General features: G+C 41.7%; 1 protein-coding gene across 1 annotated transcript; it reads right to left on the minus strand.

Moving 5' to 3' along the window:
* Positions 1–5094: 5094 nt before the first annotated feature.
* castor2 (cytosolic arginine sensor for mTORC1 subunit 2) lies at positions 5095–20099 on the minus strand. Its single transcript, XM_070843857.1, has 9 exons — positions 19813–20099; positions 13191–13261; positions 11281–11474; positions 9112–9244; positions 8280–8403; positions 7391–7501; positions 6022–6104; positions 5441–5535; positions 5095–5194 (listed from the first exon to the last, which is right to left on the minus strand). The coding sequence occupies exons 1-9, from the start codon at positions 19923–19925 to the stop codon at positions 5132–5134; spliced, it is 987 nt and encodes a 328-aa protein (XP_070699958.1). The 5' UTR covers positions 19926–20099; the 3' UTR covers positions 5095–5131.
* Between the last annotated feature and the right edge of the window lie 543 nt (positions 20100–20642).

The following is a 20642-nucleotide window of genomic DNA, read 5'->3' on the forward strand; positions in this document are numbered from 1 at the left end:
CTAACACACACCATATCTGCCTCTTTAACCCTGCTTTGCAGAGAGGGTTTCTGCAGCTGGAGCTCTCCTCCTCCTCCTCCTCCTCCTCCTCCCCTTGTGTCTTGTGTACTGAAGGGAGCTGAAGCAGAGAGAAGGTGACGTGCGGAGGCAGCCGGGCAGGGCTACGAGGACTTGGCTGTTCTCTGATTTGTTTACACAGGTCAAATAATACAGACAGCCGATATACCTGCAGTCCTCCCTGCTGTCGTCCATTAGCTGCAGGCTGGAGTGGAGGAAGGGATCACTGGAGCCAAAGACCAGTGGACAGAAGGGCAGGTGTGTGTGCAAAACATGTTTTCCCCACATTACCGTATGAGTAAAATCACACCATAACTACATGTGCAGGACAGAATGAGGGAGACGTTGGTTTGTGGTTTTGTTGTTATGAGGATCACAGAAAAAGTCCAGATGGGACTAAATAACGTTTAAAAGAAGAAATTAACATTTTATTTTTCAAATGAAAAGTTAAACTCATGCACAATAAAACTTATTCTTGCTCAGTTGAGTGAACTCACGCTGCAGCTGTGGTCTGGTGTCACCAGTAGCTCATAGTTAATTATAATCAAACAAAACACGATACAGTTATTGTTTTACTGTCCTAAAGTCATAAAGTCTACCTGTGCTGCTTCACAGTATAATTCTAATAACCTGTTCTGGTCACAGTGGCTGCTGTTCAGGGGACACTGAGGTTTAAAGTTCACAAAGGTTTAAAACTAATGAGCGTGAAATGTTTCACAGCGGTCTGCCAGTTAAGGGCAACACACACACTGTTGACATGTGAAGATATCTGTACCTGTCCCTACCGAACACATGAGGACACACCTGTTTTATCTCGCCAGGCTGAGGGTCCCTCCACCTTTAGGCCCCTCCCCCGGCCACGGAGGGCAACGACGCTATGAGAAACGGGCAAATCTACGGATGCAGCGCAGCCAGGATGTGAGTAGACGTTGACATTTTGTCCTCAGGGTGGCGCTACTTGACAGCCGATGATGAAGGGGTTCAAAATGGAAAGGGTTAATCCTCTGGGAGCTTGAATGTGCTTCGTAAACTTTGTCAGATAGAGTGGTCAGAAACTTTTTAACCTCTTAGTGGCTTTAGATTAAATATTAACAACATTAAGAAACATCCTCTGGGGACTATGATCATTTTACAGCAGTCTTAGTGGACATCTGATCATTATTTTTAAGATGCATGAAGCAAAATGTTAACTGGAAATATGGAGCAGACAGTGGTGCAAGAAGAATATTCACTAATAAGTTTTTCTAAATAAATATTTTTAACCAATATTCCTCACTAAGAGAAGCAGCAGCACTATTCTGTAAGTGCTTATTTACTCCATGCTTGAGGCCCTGAGTGCATCAGAGCGCTGAGGGTTTCTAAAATGTCCTAAACAAGTCCCTGTTGAACTGATGTAGTGCTGATGTAACAAACATGCTGGCAACGTGAGCCGCCACCGCTGCTGTTTGTGCTCGGCTGGTTATTATAAGCACAAGATGACGTCCTCCACTTCTAGTTGTGCTTCTTTTTCTTTTTGTTCCCAAACCTTGTGACCGTCTATACAGAGTGTGTATAATAATGTGTTCATGGCTGTAAATAGACTACAGGTTAAATACCACACTGTAACAACAAGTCCTGCATTGACAATGTTTCTAATATATTAAAATGATAAAACGTCTCCTGTAACTGTTATGTTATTATTCCTCATTCATTAATGCAGAAGCAGGATTTTACTGTGATTAGTTAGTTGAGTTCATTTTTAACTATTCTATCAGACTGCAACTGATTATTTCCTCCATTAATCGACTTGTTTGGTTTGTAAAAATTCAGAAAATAGTGAGAATTAAAACAATTAAAAAAGCAGAAAATCCTTAATTTTGAGACGCTGCGAGCATTAAATATTTTTGCATAATAAAATTACTCAAACACATTAAATTAAAATAGATGCAAATTACTTAAGTCAGTCAGCTAATTGATTAATCAGCTAACCACTTCAGCTGTACCTGTATATACTGTCGGTAATTTAATTTGGAACAAAACAGGACATTTTGTATGTTTTATATGCAAAAAATTTTAGTAACTAAATAATAGTAGTGAAGTAAAAAGTAAAAGACATCCCTGTAAATGAAATGTGGTGGAGCAGAAGTAGAAAGTGGCATTTAATGACTGTACAAGTCAAATCAAATGTGTATTTAAGTACAGTAATCGACTGATGTAGCTTTATTTTTCAGTTTGTTTTGTAAAAATGGTAAAATTTGATTGAGAAATCTGCTTCACAGTTAATCTAGAGGCTCCGACAACCAGACCGGGCAGAGATGTCACCAGTTTATTGATTAAAGTACACATTGGGAGCAGAAAACAGTGAGAGGACAGTCCCCGTTGTTAAGTGAAGACAGTAAAAAGGACACATTAGTGAAAACTGAACACGCAACAAAAAAAGAAAACAAAAAAAGAGAAGCTTGTTTATTTTTTTCCACACAAGAAGCCCCAAATGAAAAGAATGAAACGTTTTTTGTTTTTTTTTTCTTTGAAATGGAATCAGAAGAAATGAGACCTTCCTCATGTTTTAACACTGATAAACACAGGGCTTCTACTATTCAGCTGCAATCAGAAGAAAGGTTGTTGTCGGGTGCAAGGTGTTGTGGGAAGAAAGAAAGAAAGAGAGAGAAACATCATCACTAAATGCTTAAGACCAACAGAAACCTCCCCGTCTGGACAGGATCTCTCTAAAGTAAATAGCCCTCCCCGTTTTCACATCAGTACAGCAGGCCTGTGGGGGTGGAACCTGCATTAAAGTGCAGACTGGGGCAGGGAGGGGGCAGCTTCAAGACCTAAATGGACACCAGGGCCGGGAGAGAAACGCTCCTTCCCCGTGTGAACATTAGCTTATGTTTAGCACTCAGTCATTATTGTAGTACATTGTCAAAGTGGCTCAGTAATTTATTACTAGTGTCGATGCAAACATTTCCATCATTGCATTTCTCCTCAGGTCTTATTGCGGGTTCACACTGTGAGCAACACGGCCGGGTCACCGAAACCAGAAGAACCCGACAGTCAATCAGATTCAGATGATCTAGTTCGAGCACCAAACTAATCCTGAAAAGCAGATCTTTCTGTTTTGTTGTTTTGGGATTAAACATGTTAAACGTTGTACTGCTAAGCTAAGCTAACCGCCTCGTCCTTCCAGCTCTCCACCAGCTCAGCGTTCTAATAATATGGTTATTATTTGACTTTAATGCTTCAGTTACACTTATTTCTTGAGAAATAAGTACCATTGACAATATTGGGACAGCTGCTGTCTTTGTATTTTATAATCAGTGTTGTTTTATTCTGCGCTGATGACGATCCTGTTGGCTTTTAACACAACTATCCTCCTTTTCTCAGCTGAGCCTGAAAACTGATCTAAATGTTTTTCTTTTTATATTAACCAATACAGTAAAAGACGAGTGATTCCAGCAGCTCTGCACGGCTCGTTTTAAAGACCAAAAAATGGATTAAAGATTGTAGTTTCTGATCCTCAGCAGCTCTGGTGACGTAAACATGAAAATGTCAGCGGTTGCTAACAGGCTCATTATCACTAGCAGCAGAGCAGAGCTGAGCTGAGCCTGCTGGGAACGTCACTAGTTTTGAAGGTCATAAATCAAAGTATTGGACAAACTGAAACTTTCACCTGCTGGTGGCGCTACATTAAAAGTCAAGGGATGGGCCAAGTCAGCCAGGTTCCTCCTATGGGAGCTCAGTCTGAACACAATAATTCACCAGAGGCAGATTATTTAGTCTGACCACAAACCATTTGAGAAGCTTTATCGTGACAATGTTAAAATCATAGCTGATTAACTTTCTCTAGATCAAATGATACATTAATAAACTCTGAAGTTACTGATTAATGCCTCATAAAGCCACCAGCCCATGAATCTATTCAAATCTAGCCAACTTCCAGAGGAGAAAAGGTTGACTGGATTAATCCACAGCCTTTAACGGACGTTTCAAACCTACTGGGTCTGTTCTCAGAGTCGGAACAAGACGAGAGGGACGCATCCAGTCAAGCGAGACCACATGTACAATTGGAAGTGGATGATTGGTTGAACAGGGTGCGTTTGGCTTCCTGTCTTTGTCCAGTTTGACTCTGATGAAGACAGTAGTTTTGAAATCAGTCACTGTGCTCCAGTCTGCTCTTTGTCCTCTGGAGGTCTTCTGTCCCTCCAGGAGGAGCCTGTTTTAGCTATAAAACCATCCGGAGTGACCCGTCAAACCACTTTGCTCACAGTGTGACTGCATATTACTTTTTAAAAACACGTCTCTCCTCATCAGGATCGTGGATTCACTTCGTGTTTCACCAGAGCGAACATCTGAATTTAACTCCAGTCGGATCACTGCTGTAATTAAAACAAGAAAAAAACTAAACAAAAAAACAAACACTCAATATGACTCAACCAGGCGTCGGTCATCGCTGGCTACTTCACAAATTGTCTCCTTCAATTGCACACATGTATAGTAATTTGACAAAGGCATCGGTTTAGGCATTCAAACATCTTGGCACTGAGAAATGACCTGTGGAGAGCAAAAGAAAAAAAAAAAGGAGAGTTTGAGATATATATATATATATATATATATATATATATATATATATATATATATATATATATATATATACACCTCTATAATATTTCTTTTGTTTTTGAGAGTACATTCGTCATCCTTCCATGAGAGGATTTATGTAACTAATACAGTATGGTGCTCAAGAGGGTCAGGGAGTGGGAAGAAGCAGCTTCAGAGAGGAGAAGTCTGGTAAACTAAAGCAAGAACTACCAGAGCAGGCAGTGGAGGGCCACGAGTGCCGGGGAGGGAAGGAGGAGTGGGGGTAAAGAAAATGACCAATAACAAAGGCATCGCTAACACACTGTCACACACCCCCCCCCAACCATACGCCACGCACACCCACGCTTTGTGGTTCGATCCCTTCCTTTCAGAGCCCGTCCACAGTAGTCCGCTAACAAGCTCTTGGCACTTTTTGGACATGATAAAACGTTTGAACAAAATGACTTTTGAAAACGGTCGTTAACGTCGTTTTTTTTTTTTTTCCCTCCGGCTTCCTTCACTGTGACGTGCTCTTGGTCCGCAGAGCTCCGATCACACTCTGGATGTTTTCCTCAGGAACCTGGAGAAGACACGAGGCTTCATAAAGCTCTGATAGATTATGTTTTCAGTGAATCGATGAATTGTTTGGTCTGTTTTAAACTTATCATAACGTCACATGAGATACAGCAGCAATATTCTCACATTTGAGAACCTGGAGTCATTAAATGTTGTGAATTTCTGCTTGAAAATCGATTATAAAAACAGTTATGGATTAATTTTCTGACATTTAACCACAGTGAGCAGTGTTGTGGGGCTCCTGTCTTACCAGGGCATGGTCAAACTTGAAGGTACTAATGTAATAAGCTGGAATGTCAGCCGTTGCCAGGGGTTCTGATATTTGAGCCACGATGCCGCACTCATCTGCGAAAAACAAACAAAAAAATCATTCACTACATTACTGATTGATGTATTAACAGTTTGTTCATCATCTCTTCAAAAGTCCGCCGTGGCTTCAACATCAGATTATACTCTCATTTTCTGTATGTGTTTACTGAATGACAGGCAGGCGGCACCAATCAACACATCAACACATCAACTCTGATCCTGACAGCTGAGGAAAAGAGGTTTCTTTTGTTGCTGACTGCTGCTGGGAGATGAAGCCATTGTAGAATATATAATCATCTAAAAGTAGGTTGGTAAAGTTGGAAACTTCAGGACGTGCTGCTCTGTTTGTGTGTCATCGATAATTTAAGCTTATTTATTATACTGACACTGAAGCATGCGTTGTGTTTGGAGATGGCTTCATCACTGATACTGTAGCTGCTCATTTAGCCATATGGTCTGGTAGCTGCCGTGTCAAATTATTATTATTATTATTATTATTATTATTAGGCAAAGAAAACTCACCAAATCCTAAAGGTTGCCCCCCAATGCGAACCATTTTCCAAAGCTCACCAGAAGCACTGGTGAAGAGGACGTTGTTTGGAAACCTTGAAGAGAAAAAGTACAAAGAAATTCAATATATTTAAAAAAAAAACAACAACTAAATGTAACAGCACCTACAGTAAACACAATGGTTTGTTTTATGGGGCAGAATAAAATCTCTGATCTCTGTGATGTTTAAATTTACTGAGCTTGCCAGTGCACTTGTTTGACAGCTGGGTCAGCGGGGACACTTGACACACAATGCAAACACAGCAGTGATGCCAACTGTAGCTTATAAGATTTGTTATCTGTAGAGTTGAAGAATAAAGACCACACTATTCGGCGTCTAAACCGGCCCAGCTGACGAGCTAAGGAGCTACAGAACACGTCTGCAAACACACAGCAGCAGCGACACACCGGGTCCTTTGGTGGACGTCTGATCGCTGCTCCAACAGGCTGCTGTGCAACACGTCTGCTTCGCACGACGTTTTACTAAGACAGTTCAAACTGAAATGACGTTAGTGGTTATATGCAAAGAGTTTCTCTGTCTATGTAGACGGACAGCCGGGGAGGGGCATCATCAAACTTGTATCATGTCACTTTTGGGCCTCAGTGGGAGTGGCTCTCTCTACTTTGAAGCACTTCTTTGTTTTGCTCTAGTTAACAAATGTCAGACACCTGGCACGGTGAGCGGAGCCAGTGTGGGACAGCAGCAGCAGCAGTCGAGGCTAACTATTAACCACTCAGTGAGTGAAGCAGGTGAATTCTGTTACCGCCGTTCAACCTGCCGCACTGAATAATAGAGCCATTGTGATGAAGGGTAAAATGGGTGACCTATTCCTTTAAGGCAACACATTAGGTCTTACATAAACGTGGGGACAAGGCTGACCTACATGCTGCAGGAGCAAAATGTGAACTTCAAAAAACATAATGAAAGTTTGGTCCAATTATTATTTTACCTCCACATGGCTCAAAGACATCACTGACCCATATAAAGGCTACTTCATTTATGAATGGACCACATGGGATCTGCAGCTGCTCAGGTTTCTTTATGCCTTGCTGCTTAATTAGAGGGTATACTGTGAGAAAGACGCAGCGGAGAATAAATGAGTCACAGTGAAACCCACTGCGACTTAAATACATCGTATGTACCCAACTGCTCTGCTATTGCTTAGCAACAAACTAATCGCCCCCTCAAACAACAATCAGAAATTTGCTCCGCCTGCATAAACATAATGTTTGTGCAGGTCTTGGCTAAAAGAAAACAGCATCTTGAAAGAACAAGTGCGGTTAATTACGCAGCAGCTCTATAAACATGCAGGTGTGTCGCAGGTGTTTTCCTCTGCTCGACCTTTGAGTCGTCTGCTCGTCCATGACCAGCGAGATGTAGCCCTCGATCAGGGAGAAGGAGAAGAAGCGGATGTGGCTGGAGTCCTCGCTGCTCGCTCCAGGCTCTTTTTGCCTGCAAAGAGACATAAAGAGGCTCAAAATGTGGAAGTAGTGATGCAGAGATCACACTTTCACTTTTATCCTCTTCCAGCGAAGACGTCAGAGTCTTTGCTCGCTAATGGTCAGCGTGCTGTGATGGAGATGTGCTGTATTGTGGAGCAACACTGTGAATTTCAACCTGATCTGCATGCTTTTGTCATGACACAGACTTGTTTTATGAATGAATCCTGGAAAAGCCACACTAGCAGCACTGTGAGTCTGTACTGTCAGCTAAACGCTATCATCTACAAGCTAACATGTTCCCATTGTCAGTTAGTATGCTAACACTTGCTAATTAGCAGTGATGGGAACGTCGTTAGTTTTGTGGGTATTTGGTCATAAACCAAAGTATTTGAAGAGTCAAGGGATCTCCAAAGTTATTACAATTCATCGTGAACGTCTGAACCAAATATTAACGGCGATCCGTCCTATAAGTGTTGAATGAATGAATCATTAGGATTCATCCCCTGGGGACCATGAATGTCTCCCATATTCTACTGTGGCGTCAGTCTGAACCGCTGCTTAACGGGCTGAAAAAAGACTTTAACTCAAGAAAATGCCATTACAAACAGCGCTACACAGCAAGTGAGCAGAACAACAAGCTGCCTCGACTGTCCTCACTCTCATACACTAAATCCTTTCACTCGACGCTCACAGTTGTTTTGAAAGCCGCTAACAGACTCCGATCGAGAGCAAACACAAAAAGGCCCCTGTGAGGACGTGTGTTTAAAATAAGACGAGCTGGTTCTTACCCTCCAGAGTAAAACATGACGTCCATGAGCAGGGTGGCTACAGAGGGCAGCGTGTCTGGGTCCAGGCTGGTCACACAGAACATGTTGCTGGGACTAGATAAGGGGTGGATGATGGGACGGGGCACTGAAAGACAAGAATTATCGAATACATGAGGAAGAAATACAACCAGGGAATAATGAGCATTCAATTTACATTCTGGAAAACTGTTGAAAGCTCCAGAACAAGCTTTTAAAACAGTATGTTTTGAGAAAAAACTTCTGCAAGCTATATTATTTCCAACAAAGTGCTTCATTTGAAACGTATCTTAGGGAAATGCACACTTTAATAACTAGTTCTTTATATTATATATAGTCCACGTCTTTCTGAAATACCTCATAATTACAACAATAAACTGGATTTCAAATAGTTTTCCACCAAACTGCCACAGACAGTGAGGATATGTTTAGAATATATTACATATTAAACACATAAGTCAGAATCTGTCTAGCAGATACTTTGTGAAACTTATTTCCTCTTGAGAGTACAAAGCTAGAGTAAAATTCATATTTGGAGAGGTAGCAGGTACAGTGATGCAAAACCAATGCATTCCTACTTGATTTATTATGTGGGACTGCAAGAAGTGCAGGAAATTCTAATAAATAAGTGATGAAGTGCACTGATATTTGTAAATCATGTTCAGTAAAATCTCCGAGTTGAAAACTCAGAATTAGTTCAGTAAGTTTCCAAAATGGTATTCATATGCATCTCCACTCTTGGATGTAGTTTAGACTGCTTGGGTGGGGTAAAACTTTCTCTCTTCAACAGAACACACATGTAAGTGTGTGTGTTTACCGAGTTTTGGCTTCACAAAGCCGTTGGTGACTCCCAGATTGTGAGCAGCAACAGTTTCTCCGTTGACCACCCGCAGCAGAGTGAATTCGGAAGACAGCGTGTGCATGACCATTGGCAGGTCTCGCTCTCGAACCTGTGGACGAAAACACGACAGCGGTGAGCCGAGAGCGAACGCCGGCTAACACGGCGAAGGATGAGAATCTCTCTGAGTGCTGCTTCTGAGTTTGAGAGCCAGTTAGGTTGTGATGAAATGCTGTAATTGACTTTTCAGCGTGGGCCGCTCTGTAGCTCTGTAGCTCTGCTTCATCCACATTTATTTCTCTTAATGACTTCCTACATGTCATTAAATAGCTTTCGATAATCTCCAGAAAATGGGTTTCTACTGCTTATATTCAGCACGTAGAGGAGGAGAAGGGCTGCAGCAACACGGCCAGTTTAAGGGAAAGCAAGAGTTGGAATCTTTACTCTCAACACATCTTGTAGCCGCGTCGTATCTCAGCCTCAGGAGTGCAAACAAGACGATACAGCGCCTGTAATACCAGGGCAGGGCGAGTTTATACCTTTCAAACACAGCGGCAAATAAAATAAGGACAATAAAATTAGCTTAGTTAAGTGCTCCAAACTCAATTCAGGAAATAAAAGGAGAGAAATGAATCAAAGCACATGAAAACTGGAGAATTTTTAATTCAGGGTGCATTTAAGATCATCAAGAGGTGAAAATATTCCTCAGACAGTGACACGGTATGATCATTTCACCACGATACGACCCAGTCGAAAGCGTTTAGCATCCTCTGCCTGTGCATCCATACCATAATACTGTAGCTTTTGATGATGTGACGTTGATGGACGGGGAACCATAAGTATGTGCAGGAACGTTCATGGAAGTGAAGTTCTGGAGATATCTGGTCTGAGAGGAGGGCGTTCTGCACTGAATGTAGAAGAATAAGTATAATGTTCTTTTCTATACCCACATATTTTAGATTCAGGGTGTTAAATTGTGTTTGAATGGCTTTGTGGTCTGGAAGTATTGACTGGAGCTGTCAAGAATAATGGAGCTGAGTTTATACTGTGTGTAAGACAATAAGCCTCGGAGAGACTTCTTTGTTGTCTCTGGCACAAACGGTGTTCTCCTGATGAACTGATGAAAGGAAGGAAGAGAAAAAGTACATTTAAGTGGAGTGTTTCCTTACCGAGGCTGACACCTATTACCTCTGCTGAATTTCTGTGTGTGTGTGTGTGTGTGTGTGTAGAAGGTGAGGCTTCTTGCGAGGAGCTGGCTCGACTCAGTCAGGATATACTTATGGCTCCGTCTAAATGAATGCATTCAACATTTGGGTCAGGCTTTACCGCTTTATGTAACACAAAAGATCCTAACGGTAGAGAAAACACACACACACATCTTAAGCTGGTCTGTCTTTTGGTCTGCTCCGAGATTCTGTAACATAATCCAGCACTCACAGTGTGAGGCAAGGACGCAGGGGGGATATGGGTGGTGGTGGTGGTAGTGTGGGCGACAGCAGGTTTGTGCCTCCTTTCATCTGATATACCAATAATTAGGATTGTGGGCAGGAGCAGCCGGTGTGCAGACAGGAAACAGGCCCCGGTATGATACCTGGAATTCCAGCAAGAGGCTGAGCTGCTGATCCCCTTTACGTAACAGATTATCAACATCGACATGGGTTTTTTTTTCTTTCATTTTCATAAACATGCCAGAGCTGCTCAGCAGAGCTTGTTTTTCCACTAAAGCAAGGCAATAAAAAAACATTCCCTGTGGCCAGAGAGGCTTCGGCATGAGAGCGGATTTCTTCCTAAATCAAAGGAAGTGGGCTGTGGAAGGTACACTATATCCAGGGTTATTGCTTTTTCATGTCAGGCACTGTGGACATAAACAGTTGTTTTGTCAGTGGTTGTATAATAAGACAAATAATGCTGCTCTTAAAAACATGCTGTGTGGCTGAAAGACTTTTGGCTCTGGAAAACATATGATCGGCTTTCTAATTGCGTCCAATACAAAGACACATGTGAGGGGTGAGCGAGCACACAAGAGGACTTTATTTGTTGAATTTACCACAGAGTGTGACAGATTTTTGTCCGCTGCAGACAATGCCGATGTTGTTCCAGAATTAAACACAAATACAGCAGCACTGGGGCGTTATTATCCACACTCACCAGAATGAAGTCCGTCTGATACGTCGACAGCATGAAAACAGAGATGTTGTGGTCGGCCAGTGGTGCGATGACTGATTTAGCGATTTTGGTGACTCCGATGGGCTGCGAATTGGAGGCGTTGCCGCCCCCCGACACCACGTTGAGGGCCAACCATGTGGCATCGGCAACACTGATGTGTTCTGACTGAGGCAGCTCTGGGAACGGACACAAACAGTCGAGTTAAAAAGAGCAGGAGCCACAAAATCACACTGATTTGCACTGATTCAGGACGAGCTAGAAGGGGCCATTAGTCTCCACGTATTTCTTCCACCCACAGTGGAAACAAAGAGACTAGGTAGTTACAGAAGGATGAGCAATGACCATGAGGATTTGTTCCTTATTTTTGTTGTGCTCTTGTTCCTGTTTTCATCTGTTATACTTGTACACACAATTTGGGTACTTTTGCCGATGCTTTTCATTACCTGGAAGTCTGGGAAAAACAACATAATGGTGAATAATAATGAATCTGTGTTGAGAATATCTGAGAGGCTGGACACAGACTGAGTTAGTTTCCAGACTCGATGACTCTTCTTCTCTTCTTTAACTACATTTTAACATTTGTCTTTTTACGCAGTCACTGGTGGCTTCAACTGGTAAAATGATCTCTGACATCACAGCTATGAGCTCTTGACATTAAAGATGGAGATTAACATAATGAATCTCTGCAGTGAAGCTTGGATCATACTACTGATTAGGGCTAAAACAACCCAGTAGTTCATTTAAAGAAAACTATTTTGTTTTTTTTCAAGCAAAAATGACAAATACTTGCTGCTTCCAGCCAGTCAGCTAAAGATTGGCTGCTTGTTTTCACCATATATGATGGTACATTAAATATTTGGGGGTTTTTGGACTGTTTGTCTTGATTGTTTAATATATGAAACGTTGTCCTTAAATTGTTCTTTTATTTCGACAATGAATTGGAAAAATAATAATGAAACAGACCTAACGCTTATTAAGAAGCTTTGCTCCAAAAACCTTTAGCATCACAACATCTTAGCTGAGTTATTACTTGATTTCTATCAGGTTCAGTTAATAAACCACCTTTAACCCTTAAAAAGCCACCATAGAACAAGCCAGAGCATATCTGCTATACATCAAATACAACCTTTATATCCCAAGTTTTAATAATATGTACAGACTTATGTCCAGACTAACTAGATAAATTGCTAAAAAAGTGCAATAAATCTTAAACAACACACATTTTTCTAAATAAAAAAAAGATTAGAACGTTTTTGTTGTGTGCGTTTTATACTGGATTTCTGCAAACATCAGTGGAAGGAAGCAGCGCTCTGGGACACGTTGAAGGCCTGATATGAAAGTGTCTTATTTGGTTGCAATTCTACCGGCAATGAAAAAGATAGATATGCAAATGGGGTCGCGGGGGGGTTAACATATAGAAGATCAAGCAGAGAATTGAATATTAACCTGAGACTAACATTAACTCAACGGACTGGATTATATAATAATGATCAGATATTGATCTGCACCTGGACATATTATGTCTGTATAAATGTCACATTGCTTTGCCAGAGTTTCATAGTTCAGTTCAAGAGAAAACAGGCACCGACACACTCGGAGCCAGTCACCAGTACAAAATACCTGCGCCAGTTATGCAACACATAGCCTGTCGTCTCCAGGGTAACCAAGGAGAGTCGCCATGGAAAAGGGTGTGTAATGACATGGATTCACTCAATCAGCCAACCACAAAAACCCGGCGACTGGCAGCTTGGCCTCACGTCCGTAATGACAAAGTGTGCTCAAACATTAGCAGCTGAAGCTACGTGGTGCTGCAGAGAAGCAGAGATTACACAGTGTGATCTTTTCCTGCTGCCTGATCTATGGTTGCCACAGCGACTTTAAGTGAGGCCCACCTTTGAAGCCTTCCTCATCGACTATTATGGTGTAGTCCTCTGGAGTCTCTGTCAAGCTGAAAAACTTGCATCTGAGTGGGAGAGAGAGAGAGAGAGAGAGAGAGAGAGAGGGGGAGGACAGGTCAAACAGTGGATACAGTGTGTGAAAAGCTTGACCACATAAGTCTGTCTAACAATTACTGTCCCCTGCAGCTCTTCTGCCTTCTCAAGCATTCATAAAAGACACATCAAACAGTCCGTCTGGAGAATTAAGGAGACGGCTTCCTATGCAGGGACCAGCCCAGGACTGCAGCTCTGCCTGTTAATGTCCACTTTCATCCTATATTGAATATGAGGCTCATAACCAAGCCATCAATAAAAGCACAGCAGTGCTCCCGACACGGACCTCCACAACACACTGAGAGGAACCTCTTTAGAAATAAGCAAACACGGGGCCACATGACCAGAGAGCGTCTCCTAAAATGTATGTAAGGGATGATGTGCAGCGAGCCGTGGGTCCTGTCTGGGCTCGTTTTGCAATAATGACCAGATTGCTGTAGATTATCCTGCTTATTACACGGCTACTTACTAAAAAAAAAAAAAGAGGAAGAGAATCAAATCGATAACAATAACACAAAATAATGATGATTTTATTGCTTCCTCTATCACAACTGTGTCCACAGCAGTAGTCTGACATACAGACATGACAGCTCGTAAAATGTGGTAGATATTAAAGCCGTGTAATTGAGATAAATTATCGATAACAACAGGCTAAATGGAGCAATACAGTTTAGCCACATGGCTGCAGGGATGACCACGTCTGTTCACCTCTCTGCTCCACACTTAAACATCCCAACAGTTTGTCTGACTGATTTTCTGACTAAATCTGGCACAGATCTCCTCGGTGCCCGCAGGATGAACTGTAATGACTGTGTCGTTCCCCCCGACATCATTTAGCAGCATCACCAGGTCAGAGTTTAAGAGGTTTCTCTAAACAGCTTCACAGCCTCACACATCTGCTAGCATCTTTTCCACGTCTTCTCCCTTCTGATGTGTTTTGTCCTGTTAAATGAAAGAATTGAAGACATTCTGCTGTTATTGGAAAATCTGGTCAGATAGCATCGCTTTGTTGAAACACATTCAGGTCGGTTAGAGATTCATGTCGTTAAGCTGACAAATTATTGACCAGCTCCACACACACACACACACACACACACACACACACACACACACACACACACACACACACACACACACACACACACACATACATGCTGGCTGATATATCTGGGAAGTGCTTTGATTGTTAATGTAAGAAATGCAGCGACTTAACTTGCAGTGTCACAGGGTCTCTGTTGTTGGGCACGAAGCCTTTTTATGTGTTTGGTCCTGACAGAAACGTGTCTGCAGCCCTGAATATCTATTAAATACAGAAGGCCGACATCTAATGTCTCTTCAGATTCATAATCCTGTTTTCAGTGATCAGACAGTTGCCGATTCAAATTAAAGTGTTTTATTTTCTTTTTGCACAGCTGCTTTTGTTTAGGCAACATTTGCCAACAGCCAAAACGTAGTTTTTTATCTTCCCTTCAATGTCATCTTATCAAATGCCCATTTAGTTAAAAGCATGTTTTTTTGAAAAACTTCATGTCGCAATTATTTTGTCTGAAATCCAGCTGTCAGGATTCAATGCACCAAACCACAAATGTTGTGAGATGGCGAAGGGGATTGGATATAAGGGTATAAATCAGCTTGAAAGCATGTCTAGCGGACTTTCTTAAGCACAAAGGAGAGCAGTGCACTGGAAAAACACCGTGCACAACACATCTGTGATAATCACATCTTTACTGAGTGCTCGCACGTCATATTTGGCTGAAAGGTGTGAAAAACAACAGGGGAATAACAGAAGGGACCCAACAATGCTTCTGGTGAGAACTAACAGCAGCATTTCCTCTTGGAACTAAATGAGCTGTCAATTGTCTCTTTGACTCGCAGTGTGTTTTTGCAAAGCCGGGACATTAGGATGATGAGCATGACGGAGGTTTTATCTTGAGCCAGAGTTAATAATACATCTCTAATCATGATCGTGTCATTATGAGCACTACTTAATGACCAACCTCATTCAATGACAATTTCCATCCAGATGAGCAGTGAAATAGCAAATCAGTGCAGAGATTCAGGACGTTAAGCCGTCCCTGAAGACGTCGCCTGCATTACTCACATTCTGTGTGCGCACAAGGAACTTCACACGAGCATTTAAATGAGTTTAGGCTGGAAAGCATCGCAAACAATTTACGACCTGACCGGTGATAAAAAAAAATCCCAACAAATGTGCATTAGAGCAGATATTAAATTAGCGGAAATGAAGGTGGATTTATGATTCACATAAGATAAGATAAGATTTAGTGTGCTGTCACGAGGAGGACATCTCAGTCTCCAGACTGGGTACTGAACCCCTAAACTTTTCTGGTATTGACTGAAATGTGTCAGAGGCATTGAGCATCTAAAAGATTATTACAGGAGCCTATTTTTTTTTTGTCAAAGACAGCAGCTGAAAACGAGTTTTCAGGCTGAGCTAAAAGAGACTAAAAAGCTCCGTAGGGAGGGAGGGAGGGGGAACTGCAGAGCTGGGTGATAATTCCCTGTGAGTTTGTCAATACAAGTGACATTAAATTACACTTTTATCATTGAATGCATTGTTTAAATACAGATATTGACTAGTGCAGCTTGTACACAGGTGCAGTGAGCAGTTTTTACATGCAAAAGCTTCTGAAAGTTACTGAAAAAAAACATATCAGTATTTTATTTGTACAGAAAATCATGTAAAATATATATCAGCACTTTCTACATCATACCCAGCTGGTATTCCTGCTCTTCAGCTCTGGGCAAGTCATGCCAGAACCTGAAAAAGAATGTACTGGAGTAAAGCTAGTTTGATTAATTAAATCAACACCTACAGTAAGTAGTGGAGAGTGGAGGCACAAAACAACATTATTGTAAGCTTGTTAATGAGGCTTATCAATGCGAGGAGGCGCTAAGGTGTGTCCGGGCCGTCTGAGGCACAGTGTGGGAGTGTACAGGGAGAGGAAAGAGCTGGATAAAAAAAGCTAGTTGCAAAACCAGTGTCATCTAAGGGACACTCATGTTCTGCAGTCAAATGATATGAACTTACATAATCATTAATGGCCGGCTGCCATGACCGCCCAAACATCCAGCCTCAGACAAGGTGCATCATTTGGCCCAAACATCAAATCAGGAGTCCGTCTACCTTGACAGAGCCCTTCAGGCTGTGACAGAAGTCATTCAATCAAAGATATGGAAACTCTTATTTGTTTTTCTTACTTCAGCGTCGCATCTTTCCTACGTAGCAGTCTGAACCGATGCTTCTACATATTTCAAACAGCTGCAACACGTCAATCTAAAGTGCTGGTTTTAGTTGTTAAAATCCAAATGTAGAAATGAAAAAGCATAAAGCATAAATGTTTCCACTTGCTGAACACCACCATTGAGTACACACCCACAGACTGGACACAAATAGGCTGCCAATGTGACAAGCATACATACTGAGATGTGAATGCAGACCAGCTCTTTGAAAGCACCATTTAAGGTGGAGGAAAATTAGATGTCTCCCATTATCTTCTGATCAGCAATTAGGAAAAGTGATCTCTTGTCTTTGTTATGGGCCTTATATGCAGGTTAGATATGCACTTCAGTGTCCGATCAGCTGCAGATTTCCTCACCAAACCAGCATTCGGCATTCTCATAGCTTTTTAATCAAAGTATTCACGACTGATATCAGAGTTCTGTGAGGGAACGAGCCCATAGCTTCCTTATTATTGACAGTATCAAAGCCACAGTGTTGTGCACAGACAAACAATTCAGTTAAAGGCAAAAACCACACTTATCACATGTTAACTTCCTCCTTATAAACAAAGCTATCGATCTCCTATTGCGGTAACTAGAGACGTGGCTGCGGCAAATATCAAATTCCTGAAAAAGGGAAGATTGGATCTCTCTCTCTTAAGAGAAAGTTACTGATAAACATCAGCTGACTTGAGCTTATCACAGATATGCTGTATGAGAAATTGCAGTGCAGAGATGCTTAGGATAAGTTTGAGGTAATTCAGAGACAACGTTTCTTTAATAACCAACTTTAATGGACCTTCTGTGATGCTTGATATGCGTTTATTAGGTTTACATTTATATGTTTATTGGAAGTTTAGACCAATATTGGGATCAGCCTCAAAGATACAGCACTGGTCAAGCTATACTTTAAATAGAATTACATTAGTTAGCACTAACTCAGCTGTATGATAGTAAAGTTGGCCGTGTGAGGTTTAAATTACTCATAATATATTAATTTAGTTTAATTATCTCTAACAGTGGACATGAGGCATTCATGTTTGTTTGATTTTCGGGGACTTCCCTGTTGAGGTCGAGAGGTGGGTTGGCCTATCTGTGCCAGCACTGGACTGGTTTTTCATTATATCTCAAATGATGTGATTTTAGTTTCTGTCGTGGGAATTTTACCTCCAAATGATTATTTATCTCGTGTGGTGTTCCGCAGGGGTCAAGTTCGGGCCCATTATTGTTAATGTTTAACTTGTCCTTGTTGCCTCTTGGTCAGCTTATCAAGAAACACGATATGCGTTACAATAATGACGCTGATGAGATGCAACTATACATACATACTGGCTCCCAATGATCTGAGCCCTATTGACACATCTTCATGGTTTTAACTCATGTGTTTTAATTATGTTTACTTGTGTGTAATGTTTATTCGTTGCACCATCCACACTGTGTGCAGCAAATTGTGCTTGTGCCTTGACTGAAATGTGCTATATAATTAAAAGTTTTGCTATTATTAAGTGCCAAGCTGAATATATTTGAGTTTGTTGACACCAACTCTAGTTTATAATCTACATAAGTCTGAAGCTGGTACTGCAACATGCTCAATGTGTACATAAAAAATGCATTCTGCTTATGTTTGCAGCCAAGAGCGAAGAGAGAATATGACGGTGAAAACCGACGTTACAGGCTGATGTAACGACATGTAGCTCTGCAGCCTCTCTTGCTGGACTTGTGCAATAGCCGCGGCAGCTGTGGCTGGCTGTTTTCCACCAGCAAAACAGATCAGTTCACACTTTGTAAAAGGTGGTGAGCACAGCAGATTATGTGATCAAGACGCAGCAATCCTGAGGGCAAGAAATGCTAAAAAGCTACTTTAAAAAGTGACAAGATTAAATAGTTTGACAAGAATAAAAAAGAAATGTGTCTGTATTTAGTCACAGGGATTAAAGTAAGGAATATTTGCGAGCCTGAAAAGTTTTCCAAGAGGACAATTATTGATTTAAGTGCTACATGAATGTAAAACTGCAACTTAAATCCGGCACGACGACTGTTTCGATGGTCGCTTATTGCTTACACCAAACATTCTCCGGTGCCAGCAGGATGAGTAATAATAAAATTCAAGCACCTTTTAAGCACTTTCAAGATACCTAAACCACAAATTTCCACAATCATGACATCAAACTTGTTACCTTAAATGCAATTCCTTTAAACCCACAGTCAGAAAACCAAATATGACGACAGGATCGTTTCATTTCAAATATTGAAAGATTTTTTTATCTGCACGAGCGAATAAAACACCTGATTATGCTGAAAATCAAGCACTTTCCAGGGATTCTATTCACACTCAGACCTTTTCCAAATCCTTGAAAACATGCCTGGCAAAACCAAGCATCTCCCAAACTTTCCAGACCCTCTGGGAAGCCTTGAAAGGATTTGCTGCATTCCTCTGTTTGGTATCATTGTAGCCAGCATGCATTACTGGGACCAGACAAGGAGGTGAAAACGGCGATGTGTGTTTTATAGATCCAAAACTAAAATCGACAGATTACTTGCTTACGACAGGTTGGTTGCAGCCCTGTTACAGAAACCCAGGTGAGTAATTCTACACCAGGTAACCAGTAATGTGAAGGGACTGTGCTTTATCAGTGACTTCTCCCCAGCAGAGGGTTTGATCACTGCCTCTGTGTCAGTCAAGTGAGCTAATTTGCTTAGGCTAATATTAATGGACAGCGTGTGGAGGGTGGAGGTGTAAGAAAGAAAACTGCACAGCCGAGCAATGACAAGTGGAGAGGCCCGTTGTCATGTCACTGCAAGGGCTATTTAATTAAAGTTTCCTCAAGCTGAACGGCTCCTAGGACAGGAAACACAGTGTGTGCTGCAAAGATCTCCCTGCTGCCTGTGCAAGTTTAGTTAAAAAACATGCAATCATTTTCCTGAGAGCTGGAAAAACAGGCTGCACACACACAAACACACACACACACATATACTGGCGCAGACCCAGCTACAGATGGCACAAAGCTAGAAAATGACACTACAGAACAAGGATAGGCCTGGAAACACACACACACACACACACACACACACACACACTGAATAACACAGAGAAAAGGTGCATTTGAGGCATTAATGGAAGAGCAGGAAGTGGCAAACACAAGTCCACGCAGCTTTAGTTTGCTGTGATGTTCACAGGAGCAGAAAGCAGCTCTGTGGGGAGCATGAATGACTGTGTGTGTGTGTGTGTGTGTGTGTGTGTGTGTGTGTGTGTCTGCAGGCTCGTATCGAAGTTACCCACCTTGTTTTGGAGGCCAAGAAAGCGAGTTTTATTAATCCGTGAGTGCAAATCTGGATCCCCTCTTTCTCTATACTCGCCACTTTCAGGCTGTGCTCTAAAATATGAAGCTCCATCTTTTACGTCTTCTCATTTGAGGAACGACTACAGGAAAAAAAAAAAAAAAAAAAAAAAAAAAAAACCTAAACACTTTCAGATGAGATGCATAAATAAATAAATACACACACACACTCGCGCGCGCGCACACACAGGGCAGGCTAAGGCGTTTTAAATAGAGAAAGAAAGAGCGAGGCAGGGTGGAATAAAGAAAGCAAAGAGGTAAAAACGGACCTGCTGTCAAACCTGAAACGGAACCGAGCGCACTTCCGCTCCAGGGTTTTCAAAATAAAAGCCCCACCCCTGTTTTTCTCCTCCTCCTCCTCTTCCCCTCTTGCACATGCTGTCTGTGCAGCTGAAGTCAAGCCAGAAGAAGTATTCTGGCACATAAGTGCTCTGAAATAGCAAAGTGCCAAGTAAGAGACAGATCTTTACAGATAATGATTTTGTTGCAGTTGGATGAAGTCAGGCTAGCAGTTTCCCCCCGCTTCCAGTGTTTGTGCTAAGCTAAGCTAAACAGGGTGCAGGCTGTGGTCCCATATTTAAGGTAAATGAGGGTATTTCCCAAAATGTGGAGCAATTAGTTAGTCGTTCATTCGATTAATGTGTTGGCAGAAGAATTCAATAGGTTATTAGTTTGATTATTCCAATTTTCGAGCCAAACTGTTAAACATTATCCAGCATTTGTGAAGATATCCTGTGCTGCTTTACTCCAGTAAACTGATTTTATTTGATTT

The sequence above is a fragment of the Pempheris klunzingeri genome, chromosome 14 (assembly GCF_042242105.1).
Source record: "Pempheris klunzingeri isolate RE-2024b chromosome 14, fPemKlu1.hap1, whole genome shotgun sequence".
Lineage (NCBI taxonomy): Eukaryota > Metazoa > Chordata > Actinopteri > Acropomatiformes > Pempheridae > Pempheris > Pempheris klunzingeri.

What these genes read in the sequence shown, in the direction of transcription:
- castor2 (XM_070843857.1), bottom strand. Translation starts at nt 19,925, where the DNA reads ATGGAGCTTCATATTTTAGAGCACAGCCTGAAAGTGGCGAGTATAGAG. An exon ending in CGATGAGGAAGGCTTCAAAG is followed by an intron (nt 11,475 to 13,190) that starts GTGGGCCTCACT and finishes GTCCGTTCCCAG; the next exon opens with AGCTGCCTCAGTCAGAACAC. An exon ending in GACGAGCAGACGACTCAAAG is followed by an intron (nt 6,105 to 7,390) that starts GTCGAGCAGAGG and finishes TTTCTCTTCAAG; the next exon opens with GTTTCCAAACAACGTCCTCT.